The 13,780-nt window shown below is 37.2% G+C and overlaps 2 protein-coding genes and 1 long non-coding RNA gene across 5 annotated transcripts in view; 1 reads left to right on the forward strand and 2 right to left on the reverse strand.

The window, feature by feature from the left end:
* Nucleotides 1–13,780, forward strand: part of LOC149932422 (MAM and LDL-receptor class A domain-containing protein 2-like) — a 43,328-nt gene that overhangs the window by 11,913 nt on the left and 17,635 nt on the right. Inside the window, exons 6-17 of the mRNA XM_090157117.1 lie at nt 6,791–7,038; nt 7,839–8,061; nt 9,187–9,327; nt 9,383–9,622; nt 9,692–9,721; nt 9,791–9,937; nt 10,018–10,167; nt 10,229–10,417; nt 10,477–10,623; nt 10,682–10,959; nt 11,027–11,258; nt 11,325–11,777. Of these exons, the coding sequence (XP_090013243.1) occupies nt 6,791–7,038; nt 7,839–8,061; nt 9,187–9,327; nt 9,383–9,622; nt 9,692–9,721; nt 9,791–9,937; nt 10,018–10,167; nt 10,229–10,417; nt 10,477–10,623; nt 10,682–10,959; nt 11,027–11,258; nt 11,325–11,777 (2,478 nt within the window). The remainder of the gene's footprint in view (nt 1–6,790; nt 7,039–7,838; nt 8,062–9,186; nt 9,328–9,382; nt 9,623–9,691; nt 9,722–9,790; nt 9,938–10,017; nt 10,168–10,228; nt 10,418–10,476; nt 10,624–10,681; nt 10,960–11,026; nt 11,259–11,324; nt 11,778–13,780) is intronic.
* Nucleotides 624–1,568, reverse strand: LOC149932423 (uncharacterized). 2 transcript variants are annotated; one of them, XM_090156302.1, is made up of 3 exons: nt 1,481–1,568; nt 964–1,335; nt 624–901 (listed from the first exon to the last, which is right to left on the reverse strand). In XM_090156302.1, the coding sequence occupies exons 1-3, from the start codon at nt 1,542–1,544 to the stop codon at nt 822–824; spliced, it is 516 nt and encodes a 171-aa protein (XP_090012428.1). In that variant the 5' UTR covers nt 1,545–1,568; the 3' UTR covers nt 624–821. The 2 variants fall into 2 exon arrangements, with proteins under 2 accessions (XP_090012428.1, XP_090012427.1); XM_090156301.1 differs by having other exon boundaries at nt 964–1,568.
* Nucleotides 1,600–2,413, reverse strand: LOC149932424 (uncharacterized). 2 transcript variants are annotated; one of them, XR_016472918.1, is made up of 3 exons: nt 2,067–2,413; nt 1,876–2,007; nt 1,600–1,799 (listed from the first exon to the last, which is right to left on the reverse strand). It is a non-coding gene; the product is annotated as an uncharacterized LOC149932424 (long non-coding RNA). The 2 variants fall into 2 exon arrangements; XR_016472917.1 differs by having other exon boundaries at nt 1,600–1,802.

The raw sequence follows: 13,780 nt of genomic DNA on the forward strand, positions 1-13,780 counted from the left end.
GGAGAAAGTTGCTCGGGCCAAATTTTCGTGGCTTAAAAAAGTACAAGTATTGGAATATGGCCTCTTAATTAACTTAAATAATCCATTTCTAGCTTTTAGTCCAGATGGATTATACATGGAAAATGGAGAGATAAAATTACTCGAGATTAAGAAGAAAATATCAATTGAAGATGCTGTCGCTCTAAACAAATTTAACTTCTTGAAAATTGGAAAAGACGGAATTTATTTACCAACTAACGATTGTAGAAGCTACTATGCACAAATTCAGCTTGGCCTTTGTGTTAAACATAAAAACATGCTCATTTTTCTTGTATTCTCCCAAGGGCTATCTTTTAATTGATATTCAAAGAGACGAAGATTATTTGAAACAAAACATAGTCAAATTGTGCAAATTATATTTACCATTACTAGTCAAGAGTAAGTGATTTTTAAAACAAAAAAGTTCCTATTTTGTACTGTGCCAATTAGTATTATATAAGAAAAGTAAAATGAATTTGATAAATTAATGTTATAAATGAATTTTTACTTGAAGTCTTATTTATAATAAAAGATTTTTAAACTTATTTGATAAAAATTAATAAAATAATCATCATCGTCATTAAATAAGATTTAAACCTAGTCATCAAATTTATCATCTGCTAGAATTGGTTTTAGTAAATTTACTAATCCACATATGACCTTCAGAATTTCGTCACAGTAGGGAACTAAATCAAGGTCAAATTTATCATTTAAAATTTTAAATAATTTGATTCTTTGAATGGCTATCTCCACGTGAACACGAGCTGATGCAATTTTTTTGATTTTTTACACTTTCTTCCTTACTAAACTGTTATTTTTCTCAAAAATGGAGGGATGTGTAGAGCTATGCCATTGGCCGCACATTCATCTTCAATAAGGAAGCCTAAATTTAAGTTGAATGAGTTTTAAAATATTTTTTTTAGCATATTACACTTTTATGCATACCTTTGTCAACCATAATTCCATCAATAAATTGTTCACAAAGATTTATGACCCCACTCTCAAAGGTGACTTCCTTGTCGCTTACTTTTCCACCCCAGGGGTCGCTAACGAGCGTGATCATGCCAGAAGGTGAAATTCCAATGAGAATTTTTATTGTGTGAGTTCCTTTATAATGGATGTAGGTTGCCACTCTGTCGTGAAATGTGTTGGGCTTCATCATAGGTACTTCTGAGCAGTCCAACACAATGCGAGTATTATTAAACTCTTTAAAACATTTAGGAAAGTTACTTCTGATATTTTCCATATCCGGCCAAAAGATAAATTTCTTCAAAACTTCAGCAAGGGCACAAAGGGTTCTTTTGAAATATGTTGAAACTGTTCGATTCGAAATGACAAATAATGAAGCCAAAGCGTCAAATGTCAAATTTGACTTAAGCTTCATTAGGGTTAACAGCACCCTATATTTTACAGGCATTAGAAAATTAGAGCTTGCTCTGGTTTTCAAGCCCTAAAACCTCACTTGAAAGGCTTTCAAATAGTTCTTTCCCAATGCCAGTAAGAGACACAAAATCAGCATTTTTCATTCCATTGCTTGAAATTCCAACTCTTGACCCAACAAAATACTTTCCATGGTCCAAATAAACTTGAACACCAATAGACGCATTTATTACTCTAGATGGTTTGTGAGATTGGTCCTTTCCTTGAGCTTCAGTTGTTACTTCAGATAGCATAGCTAAGTTTGATAATGACAAAAACTTTATCATCCGGAGCTGGTTCACTTGCGCTTTCAACAACTTTTGGAGCAATGGAATCTGTTATTGGTGATGTTGAACATAGAACTGCTTGATTTAAAATTAAATTTGTGTTATTATTCTATTTATTATTTCACAAAAGTTTACCATAAAATAAGAATACCTTTAGAACGCTTTACGTAACGTTGAGCTCGTTCTTTTAATCTAACTTCGGTTGATTCTTTAATTGGCTTACATGGCAATTTTTGGGAGGGAATGGCGTTACATTTCAAACGTCTTCTTACAGATCTACCATCTATTGATGAGTTTTTCGATTAATATATTTTAAAAAAATTAATATTATTTGCATCTCACCATTTCTTTCCAAGAAGTCATCAGCTGTAAAATGGGCGCTACAAATCTGAGCCCACTTACTAGGCCTTTTCCCCGACTTTATCTTTGTTAACCATACATTTAAAAGTTTCTTACAACTTGGGAATTTATGAAATGATAATCCTGGCTTTGGTTCTTAACTATTTTCTTCAGTTTTACGTTTTTTAAGCGCAGTATTATTGCAAAAAGGGACCGCACAACTTCTCCCACCTCTAGCGTTAATGTGAACCGCCATATTTCTTGGATTTGTTTTGATTTGGATCACCACTATACGCTGGAAAACCAAGCTGCAGGGGTAGCGACGGCAGCGCCACCTATACCCGTTTCGCTAGCGAATAGATTAATATTCCCAACCAGGATGTCCCTACTCAGTGAGAGCTACACGATGTAGAGAGATAGAGAGTAAATTTATCATATGTATGCAGCGACTTTACGTTGTGTTCGTATTCTGAGCGAGCGAGAGGCTAATTTTATCTTTTGTTTGCAACGACTTTACGTTGTATTCGTATTCTAAGCGCTAGTGAGTGGAAGTCGAATTTTGTCTGGTTTGGCGTGTCATAAATACGCAAGGGAAAAACTATACTAAATGAACTTAACAAGTCAACCAAGCCCTAAAATACGTACCACATCGACATAGAAATATAATTAATACCATGAATTTATTCATTTTGTAAATGAATAAATTCATGTTAATACCAAATATATGGCTCCAAATTGCCCAAATTGAAATTGCAACAGCGAATGCATTTCATTTCTTAGCTATTGATTTATATTTGTCGCCTTAACGGCTCCTGTGAAATCAAGGGCCCAAACGGGTATCCTATCGAGAGGGGTTTTATTTAAAAGTTTACTAAACAAGGAAATTAAGTGGTTAAAAATATACTAGACATTTAATATACAGTAAATTTCTGTCATAGTCTTCGAAATTTATCATTTACACAACCGTCATCTATAGATTCGTTGTTGAACTACTATTTCGAGAACTAGTTTCGAGATCCATACCCGCGATTCCGTTCAAACTATAAACATTGATTTCTCTGTTTGTCATTTTGTTTGTATTGACGTTTATGCTGTGTGCTTGGTGTGAAGACCTCAGTGGTGGCGTAAGGGGGGTGCAAATCAGAACGATTAAACTTGAAGAATGTTTTTGGGCTCGAGGGGGGGGGGGTGCAAAACGAAGGACCCGTGAAAACTTCTGCACGGTCCTGGCGGGTGTCACAAAACACTTCCGCCCCGGGGACCCAGCCTTCTTAAGCCGCCACTGGAAGACCTCCGCTATAAACACCAATTTCTTACTCTTGTTATTCTGCCTCCCCCACCTTTGTTAATTAATTGTTCAGCACCGAATCAGAGATAGTGTCCCGTTTTCGTCTGTCAAGTGCTAATACAACAAGCTCAAGTTCGTTAATACTTCTTTCTATAAAATCGTTCCAAACTGTCTTGCTCCCCTGTCGAACATTGCTAAAAGAACTCTACTGACAGCTTTGGTATTATAACGAACAGGTTTTAAGTCCAGTCCAAGTGCTAAATTGTTTTCAATATTACTCAATTAACTAATTTTATCCAATAAAGAGCTATTTTTAAACATATTTAATTAAGTAAATTTTATAAACTACTACCCAGGTAGCAAACTGACGTGTTTAATTGTTGCATAATTGGACATTTTGGTTAATATAACGTTTTTGTTCATAATGGAACGTTCGAAGAATGTCGATATTTGGTAGAAACGTCCGGAGAACGTCCATAGAAAACAGTTCAAAATTGGTTTTTATATTAAGTTTTTGGGATGTTCATACAGTAGCGGATACATATGGGGGGTTACATTTGTGGTTAACATAATGGATTAAATTTTGTTAACTTTGCCTTTTTAACATTCAAGGCTTAAAAATGTTGTGTCCATTTAAATAATATATTTTTTATTAATTCGGGTCGAACCAATTTTCGAGAGCTTTAAATAGTACCTCGAGATTTTGATTATATTTGGTAAATAATTGCAGAATTCGAATCAAAATACAGATCCGATTTATAATATGGTCGAAACCGAATAAGCGTTGAAATTGGCCGCGTAGAAGTTTTTAACTTATTCACCTCTCCTTACCAGAAGCACATGCAGAGTGGAAACCCGATCCAAGACTAACAATTCGGCCTAGCCGTAATATTAGTTTCACATCAGCCAAATGTATGGGCCCCAATGGGCATCGCTTTCGATAAATTTTTAAACCTCATGAATCAACGCATCATTTAAATATGTGGTCTCAGCGGTTTCCAAGAAATAAATTTCCCAAATTTAAGGGCCCCCGAGAGCCTCAATGGCTATCGTGATAGAACCGTTTTAAAATTTAAATGATCATTACCCAAACTGAATTGTTTTACATACTTAGTTTTAGAAATAGGATAGCATAACGCGAACGCGTTAATTGAGAATTTTACACTATTTTTTACTTAAATCGAATTTGTTTAGATACCAGGTTTTGGAAATAAGGTAGCAACATTAATGGTGAGCTAAAGAGGTGGGACCTGCAGCAATTTGCGACGACCTGTCCAACCTGCACCTGCCAAGTTTCTAACCTGTACCACCTGCAACCTGCACTTTTTCCTAAAACCAATGATCTACCCAACCTGCACCTGTAGGCTATTTCACCTGTTCAACCTGCAACCTGCGTAGGTAACCTGCAAATCACCTTCAGAAATACTAATAAAGACATACGTAGAGAAGTATTAATATATATTTTATTGAGGTAAATGCTAAAGAGTAAGCAAGTACATTAGTTCAATCATTTAAACGTATTATTTTTATATTTATTGTAATATTATCCAAGTCTGGAATATTATTTTAATATTAAATATTAACTCGTCTGTTAAACGCTTAACCTACAAAGAAAATAATCAACCAACGTCACCGGCCCCGTAGAAATTTAATTCTTGGTCTCCAAAATAAAACGTATTTTACAGCTAAGGCCCACGAGTGACTAAAACAAAACCGGCTTTCGAAAATTGATATTAAGTCGAGGCGCGCCACCGCGTGGAGAGAGTTAAGCAGCGTTCAGACTATGTGAAAATATTACGTTAGCATCGGTCGTGTCGTTTCGGTTATGTTGGTCGCGTCGGTTCGTTCATTTCACTGTTCAGAAAGGAACCAACCTTGCACGGAGATTAACATAAAAAGTGATTGTACATCCAATCAGAGCTCAGTAATAACGGCGGAAAAATTGAAATAAATTTTTTATCCACCTCTGATTGGTTATAGTATTTCGATGGTTCTAAAGGTCGCCACTAACTAGAGTCAGCGCTGATGAGGAATAAGGCTATATGCCTGATATGAACTTTTTGAGCGGAACGAAATGAAAAAATGTAAACGACACGCGCGAAAATTTAAAGTCTCTGTTGAGAAGTCTGAACGGTGTAAGAAATCGAAAGAACCGACACGATCGACGCAAACGTAATATTTTCACATAGTCTGAACGCAGCTATTAGAGACCGGAGACTGGAGCTGGCGTGGAGAGAGTAAGTGAAAACGTAATCCGAGAAGCAACACATTTCCATTCTCCCCGCGGTTATTTTAGCGAGGACAGGCACCAGTTCGTCACAGCATAGTATACATATTGCATACTCGTTTTCTTAGTTTTATGTTGCGGTAAAGCGGGCCTTTCTTAAATATGGGAGGTTGCCAGGTAAACCTGCAACCTGCAAAAAAAAATTCTATCGTGATCTGATCTGACATGACCTACGCAGGTTGCAGTTATCTGCAGAACTGCAACCTGCACAGGTAATCTGTACAGTTCCCACCTTTGAGCTAACCTACCGCAACTAACTCGCGAGTCATCGCCAGCGCCTCCGAACCGGGAAAGAGGTGCAGTCATTTATATTAAAAGGCATGCTTATGTATATTGATTGTCCTTGCACGCTAGGCTATGATAGAGTCGCAGAATATATAGGAAATTAATTTTAAAAACTTTGTGGGGCCGAAAAAATCGGTTCAATATTATCGACAGGGACGATAGTTTTCGTACGTCTGGCAATGTTGCCCTCTATAGCGATTTCACGCAAGTGCATTGAGAAACCAACTTGATGAATTTGAAGTATACAATTAGATGTAAAAGAAGCTAAAAAATGGTTGTAGAAATCCAATAAGAAGGAATTTTTTAAAATGATAAGGAGTTATTATAAGCGTGATAATTAGGAATTATGATTTTGAAAAGTAGTTATTATCTACGTAATTGGTTGGCCGTAATAACACAAAAAAGGAATTATAAAAGCATTAAAGGGGCTCCAAAGTTCGGTTGCAAAATGTGTGTAAAGTCAGTAAAGTGCGAAATTTACGGTTGACTCTGCCCGCCTCATGCATGAAAAGCATGCTCAATTTTCTTTTTTTTTGCCACCGAACTTTGGAGCCCCTTTAAGTGGACAGAAAAATCCTCACAAGAAGGAATTTTAAACGCGAAAAGTAGTTATTTTAAAGGCGATAATTAGCTATTATAAACGCGGTTATAGTTATTTTAAAAGTTATAAATATATATTTTAAATGAGATAAATTTTAATCTACAACGAAATTTAAACGTTCATCATATCGTGATATGAGCGTACGTTATTTTGTACGAGGCCCGTTTTTAATTAATTAAAATTATTAAGGTATTTTTAGAATATGAATCATTAACAAAAACGGTTGCGTTGACTACGGTGTGCTAAATAAGATTTCCATCCCATAGGCTATTACATGAGCGTGACCAAGAACGGACCACTGTTAGCTAATGCCGAGCTAAGAAGTCCGCCACTAAAGAAACCCACGACGGGAATGGCCTGTTTCACCTTCTGGTACTTTATGCGTGGCACCAACAATACCCTGAGTGTTTTCTATTTTGGTGAAAACCCAACAAAGATATTCGAGGAGAAGCGGAAACTGATACCTACGTGGACCCTGGGAAGAGTCCCTATCAAGCTGAATCGAGACTATCAAGTGAGCTTGAAATGACGATAGGTCGATTCCCAAAGTCAGAGGGGAAGAAATCGTTCCCGCTATCTTGTGAAGACAAGCTTCAACTACGTCATAATAACGTCTGTCATGCTGTTTTTCACCAGGATGAAAATGCTGCGACGTTAAGCTTAGTTTCCACTAGCTCGCGTCATAATGTATTTTTCTATACTGCGCCTGAAAACGTTTGTACGTGCCATGAATTCACAGTACTGTTCACGCTTTAAAACGTACACGGTAATACTGGAAATATAAAAATCACTGGTAATGGCGCCGTTGTTATCGGTTAAGGCTTAGAAAGTTTTAAAACTTCTTTAAGAGTTTAAGTAATGGTAATTAACTATGGAGGTAATTAAAAATAATAATAAACTAAACTTTCTCGCACGTACTGTCGCCTAAGCACCCACTAAACCCCTCGTAGTGAGAGCTTAACAGAATTTTTGAGGCTCTTCAAAGCGGCTGATGTACCTCGGTAAGACTTCCGATTTAGGCCACGCCTACCGTGTCAAAATATCGGGAACAGTAAGTCCCCTTAGATTCTTGGTCCATGTACGTGCCAAAGAAGAGATTAGCGCTATTGACAATTAAACATTAAGCCTAACATAATTATTTTGCGTCGACGGTCACTTCGTGGCGTTTTTGCTCTCTTGAAAAAAAGACGACGTTATGACATAAGGGAAGTTGCCGCAAGGTAGTGCCAACAAAACTTTCACCCACTGACTTTCGGAATCAATCTACTTGGAGAGTTAGGAGATCATTGACAACCAAATTTCAATCTCGAATAGTTAAACTTTGACGCGCTCGGTTTTGAAAACGAAGGCGATATCGGAGTGGACGATACTTTATTGAAAGAAGGTGAATGCGGGGGAGTTGGAGAATGCGACTTCAACGCCGACCTGTGTGGGTATGTGCACGACCCCGAATCATCTTTTAGGTTACTGGTTGGCAGTGGAAGGGTACGCAACGAAAATCTCCTGAAACGAACGCCGCCCCAACCAACTGACAAAGGTAACTAGGTTGAAACGCTTTTTCTTAAAATATGCCCTGATATTTATCCTATTTAAAGGAAAAAAGGCTTCATCACGACCTATAGTACTAATAGGCTTTTCCAATTTTAAAGAGCCACATAATCATTCAAAACGTACAGCCCCAATTTCAGGTTACTCCACCTCATCCGTACCTCGTGATAGTAGATCCGACCAATTAAATTCTGGCAATGTTCTAGTTCTATATCCTGTAACTAGCACTGGAAACTACTGCAATTCAAATGATACTGCGCCCCTTTAAAATTAGTTTCTCGGCACGCGGGCTTTAATGGTACAGCAATCTAAATATGATATCGTTTTGAATTTTAACATTTGAATTTGGGATAGAAATGGAAATTATGCATCAATAAAGACGTGACTTCGTTAATTGTACGGTTCCATTTTGGGCACTCGGGGCCCCATAAATTGGTCATTCGCTGTCCCTCGCGCCTTTATCGATAGAAAAGAAAATGATACAGTGATCAATAGATTATATCGTACTCTCGCTGTCACTGTCTCTAATTATGGGCCCCTAGGGCCCAAACAATGGGCATTAACTGTCCCTCGCACTTTTAGTGGTAGGAAGATAAATTATCAAATTCAATAGATAGCTAGGTTTATCAATTTGAACATTTCCACAGGGGATTGTGTGTAGGCTGCAACAAGTGCAAAACCAAGCAGCAGGGAAATGCGAACATTAAGGTTTGGGCTCGTGTGATAGGAAAAAAGGACTTTGTAAACAAATCGAGGTAACCAGTAAACTTTAACAGTATTTAAAGTCCCTGCTGCTTGGTTTTGCGCTGGTTGCAGCCTACTTCCAGAGGCTACTAGGCCACACTTTGAAGCTCTCTGGGGCTCTTTTAACTCATAGTAGGAAAATTAGGAAAAAAATAGGCATACTTCTCAACTCACCGCCAACAACTCCTTAAAACTTTTGCATAACCTTTTGAAACACCCTGTATATAATTTTGGAAAATATCATGCAAATAGTTGTTGAGGTATTTAAATATTTCAGATATCAAAAGGATTTTAAGAAAGCTACGTTTTACAAATAATAGACAATAAGTGTTAAGAAACAAAGAAACTGATAATTTGTGATTTACAATAGATGACATGTATCTGTACGCCGATACGACGAGTAACGTATCACCAAATGAAAAGGGGATCATTATCAGCGAAATCATCTCTGAAAGTTCTTTGGGTTCACTGTCTGGCTGCTTCTCTTTCTCGCATTTTGTGGAAAACAATGGTATTCACGATGAAAGGACTTTAAGTAGAAAACGTTTTCATTTGTGTTTAAACAGACGGAGGCCAAAATGGGGAAATCAATATCAAGAAACAAACCACATCCGGAGAGACCGGGAACAACGGAGCCTACGTAATTTTCTCAAGCGGGATGGTTCCCACGGATTGGGAAGAAATAAAAGTTGGTTTGGATCTAAAACCGGGGCAAGAAATCCGATTTATCATCGAAATAGTCAGCGGAGACCCGGGCTCTTTCGTGGCCTTAGATAACCTCACTCTAACAAACGGGAAATGCGGAGGTAAGTTGATTAACTTCCATTTGAATAAATGGCTCGATTAATACATAAAATTACAATTAATTCGTTTAGACGAAGTCCCGACAATATCGCCCCCAATAGGTATTATACGCAGATCCTTCTTTATCAATGTCACATCCAAATTCACGCTTAATTACTCTCAATAAATAGGCATAGATTCTATCTGGAATTGCACATTCGAAGAGGGAAATTTCTGCAATTGGACTAAAGATTCGTCGTGGGTCGTCAGGACAACCGATAATGGATTGAAAGACAAAATTTCCATTCATTGCGACCACACTCGCCAGGAAATAGGAGGTGCTATTGTCATTTCCTATTTCAACACAATCATTAAATAAATGATTGTTGTATTAAATGGGGCATTTAAATTAATCTAGGAAAATTCGCCTACTTCTCAAAAACCAACGAAATTGTGTCTAACTTGAAGAGTCCACCCATCTCGACCAATTCTAGCGAATTTTGTTTTAGTTTCTGGTACTGGGTACACAGTCCGTTGCCAACAACTCTGTCTCTATACTTAGTACAAGGTTAGTTATTTTATCGCGAATCGTTTCGTGAATTCATGATTTCACGAGCGCGCTCTTATAGAAATTAAAGAAATTGGGCCGGTTTGGGTAAAAAGAGGAACGCAAGGTCTTCAATGGAATTACGGATCGTACAATTTACCCACGACGATGGATACTTCTGTCATTATTAGAGCTAACAAATCCGAGGCCAATATCGGTGATTTCGGAATCGACGACATCGAAGTCTACCCCGGGGAATGCCAGATCACACGTATGATTTCGACCAGCATTAATTTTTCCATATTTCATTAACGTATATTACCCAAACAGATGGGACACTCTGCGACTTCGAGTCTCTCGATATCTGCGGAATGAAGAAGGAATCCGAAGATTATATTGAATGGGAGAGAGTCAGTGGACCGACTGAAACCAAAGGAACGGGGCCCAAATTCGATCATACTCACGGAACGAAAGACGGTAACTCTTTTGTTCCTAAATTCGTTTAAGAGCCTTTCGAAAAGATTTCCGTTTCCAGGACATTATATGGTCGTTCAAGCGTCGAAGAAGGGCCGCCAACAGACAAACAACAAAGCGCGGTTAATTTATTCAAATTTACCAGCCGACGAGGAAAGTTCAAAATTTTGCCTTCGATTTTACTTCCACATGCTCGGAGCTGACGTCAACAAACTAAACATTTACGTTCGTCCGAGTGGCGATTCTGAATTGGGCATAAGCGCCTGGTCGCAGAACGGACAACACTCGGACTCCTGGACTATCGCCCAAGTCAACGTAGCATCCACTAAAAAACACGATGTAAGTCACATTGATGATTGATATTTTGGCTAAGACCATTGAAGATAAAACCCTAACTACCTTTCAGATTGTTTTTGAAGCCGTGACTGGATATGGGGACCAAGGCGATATTGCTATTGATGATGTCCGAATTTTAGCGAGAGAATGCCCTATCCACGCTAGCTGTGACTTTGACACTGATTTCTGCACTTACGAAAACAAAGCGTACGGTGTGGACTTGGAGTGGATTAGGGGAAAAGGTCCAACACCTACCGTTGGAACAGGACCGGACAGAGATCACACCGAAGGAAACCTGGAAGGTGATTGTAAATAAGGTTAATCAAATAAACGCTTAGTACCTCAACTCGAGCGTTTCTTACTTACAGGATATTACGTCTATCTGGAGGACGTGAATAGTATCAACAAAGTGTCTAAACTGGGTGTTTTACAATCGGAATACTTGAGTCTCTCCACCAACCGATGCTTGAAATTCTGGGCGCATATGTACGGTGACGATATCGGCAGTCTGTCCGTCAACGTCACGTCTTTCAGTTTGGAAACGAACCAAATGTCGGCACTCGAAATTTGGAAGAGAACGGGGAACCAAGGAAACAAGTGGTTTTCGACTTCGGTTAACTTGAGACCGGGGATATTGAACATCGAGGACGAGTACCGGATAGAATTCTCGGGAATAAGCAAAGGGCAATTGGGGAATATTGCCTTGGACGACATTTATGTCGATAACGAAGAATGCTACGAAGTTCCGGAAAAAGGATTTGATTGTAAAGGAGGAAATGTTAGTTTCGTCAATGCCAGTCAAGTCTGCGACTTCAGACAAGGTAATTTTTAGTGGTTTTTAGAGAGACGTGACTTATCGTCAATTTTCAAGCCTTAATATTAGTTCCACATCGTTAAAGTTTTAAGATCCCCTACAAGATCTTTGTTTCCTACTTTGACAAAAACGTAATTGTTTGCGTTTTATTTATCCACATAATACCGGCGTAAGAAATGAAACTAGAACGCAAACGTTAAAGATATGCCACGAAAAACGAGTTAAATTGACAAGCAATTATATAGAAACATGGTTTTATATCCATATTATTCTGGAAACAAATCTACCCTATATATGGTTTCAGAGATATCTAATTTCCAGTTTTGTGCCCAAATATATTTCCAAAGCTATTTCATATCTCGTGGACAATTCTTGTCGAAGCGGTTCCAGAGATATTGAATGCTTAATTTTGTAGGACCCTAGTGGTCAAACATATTTTTCCATTATATCCCCAATCGATTGTAGTATCCTAAACAATTCGTGTCGAAGCTGTTGCAGAGTTTCGAATGCGAAGTTTCGCAAGAACCCATAGGAACTCCGAGACGGAGCCTAATAAGAAAAATTTCAATATAAGGAACGAAAAACCGCTTTTGTATAATAACCGCGGCGCGACGCTACGATTATTAGATAGAGGGAAGCAGTAGTCCAGTACCCATCGAAAGATGAGGCTATGGGTATGAGGCTAATTAAGCGCCATTTAGTACAATTTCGCCGAGGCATTTACTTCCATCCGCGCGAGGCCCTATACCATCGGAATACAAGAAGCTCAAGTTCGTTAATACTCCTTTCTATAAAATCGTTCCAAACTGTCTTGCCCCCCTGTCAAACTTTGCTAAAAGAACTTTACTGACAGCTTTGGTAGTGTATCGAACAGGTTGTAAGTCCAGTCGCGGCAGTGCGAACTCTACATTTGACTTTGATGTGGATTTTAAGGAAGCGCGGTAAGCACCTATACGTACGAAGTGGGAATCAGAAATTGAAATTTACCTTTTAGGATAAAAACAGGCTGATTAGTTATGGTAATGCTACTGTTTTAAGAATAAGATACAAAATAATTGAATTAAATTAAATGCTCTTGAGGCCAATTTCGAGGAAGCATTTAGCCGAAATGGTGGGAGGGGGGTCAGTTTATGTCGTGTCAACAACAAAACGAAATATTAACATTAGTCCCACTCGAAATAAATTTGGATGTGGAACTAAAAATGGCTAGGGAATGCTTGAGTGGAAAAGTACTGGTTAAATTTCCGCTTTTCCCTAATTAATTTACTTTCGACATTCTTTTAATTAGAATGATTAGGCGTAGATATTGGAACCAATAATTTTAATCATTCTTTTTTCATTCCAATTTTAATTTAAGCATCTCAGTGTGATTTAATTATGATTGAAATGATTAAATAAATTAAATAACAAAACTACTTTAATCACTTCTATCGATATTTAATCGGCTACAATAATTTTAATAAATAATAATTAATTAATAATTGAAATAAAATATATATATATTTTTTACTATTCATTTAAATTAAGATCAAACAGTACTTACTAAATACTTACTTACTTACTAATTACATTACAAACTAATACATTTTATTTTCAACTATTCAATTAAATTACGATCTACTCATTTTTATTATCAACTGTTCATTTTAATTATGATATGATCCTTTGATTTATCAAGGGTTTATTATGATTTCCTTTAAAATTTCACTATTGTATTTTTCAACTATTCTTTTTATTGTTTTTCAAACTATTCATTTTATTATTTATCAACGATTCTTTTTAATAATCAGTTGCTCATTTCAATTATGATCTAAGCGTTTAAATGGTCAACTATTATTTTTTAATAATCAGGTCTTCATTTTAGTTACGATCTAAAGTTCTAAACATTATGATCTCATCATTTGATTATTAACTGTTTATTTTAAGCTCGTTCTATTAACTTCAGTTATGAAATGATCTAAACATTTTAATTACAACCTAATTTATATATGAACTCTTCCGTATATATCT

Source organism: Leiobunum rupestre, chromosome 8, assembly GCF_980474605.1.
Source record: "Leiobunum rupestre chromosome 8, qqLeiRupe1.1.hap1, whole genome shotgun sequence".
In the NCBI taxonomy this organism is placed as follows: Eukaryota; Metazoa; Arthropoda; class Arachnida; order Opiliones; family Sclerosomatidae; genus Leiobunum; species Leiobunum rupestre.

Excerpts from the sequence above, each read along its gene's own strand:
- LOC149932423 (XM_090156301.1), bottom strand. The coding sequence starts at position 1,435 with ATGCCTGTAAAATATAGGGTGCTGTTAACCCTAATGAAGCTTAAGTCA. Across the intron at positions 902-963 it reads TGGAATTATGGTTGACAAAG|GCTTCCTTATTGAAGATGAA; the intron begins GTATGCATAAAA and ends ACTTAAATTTAG.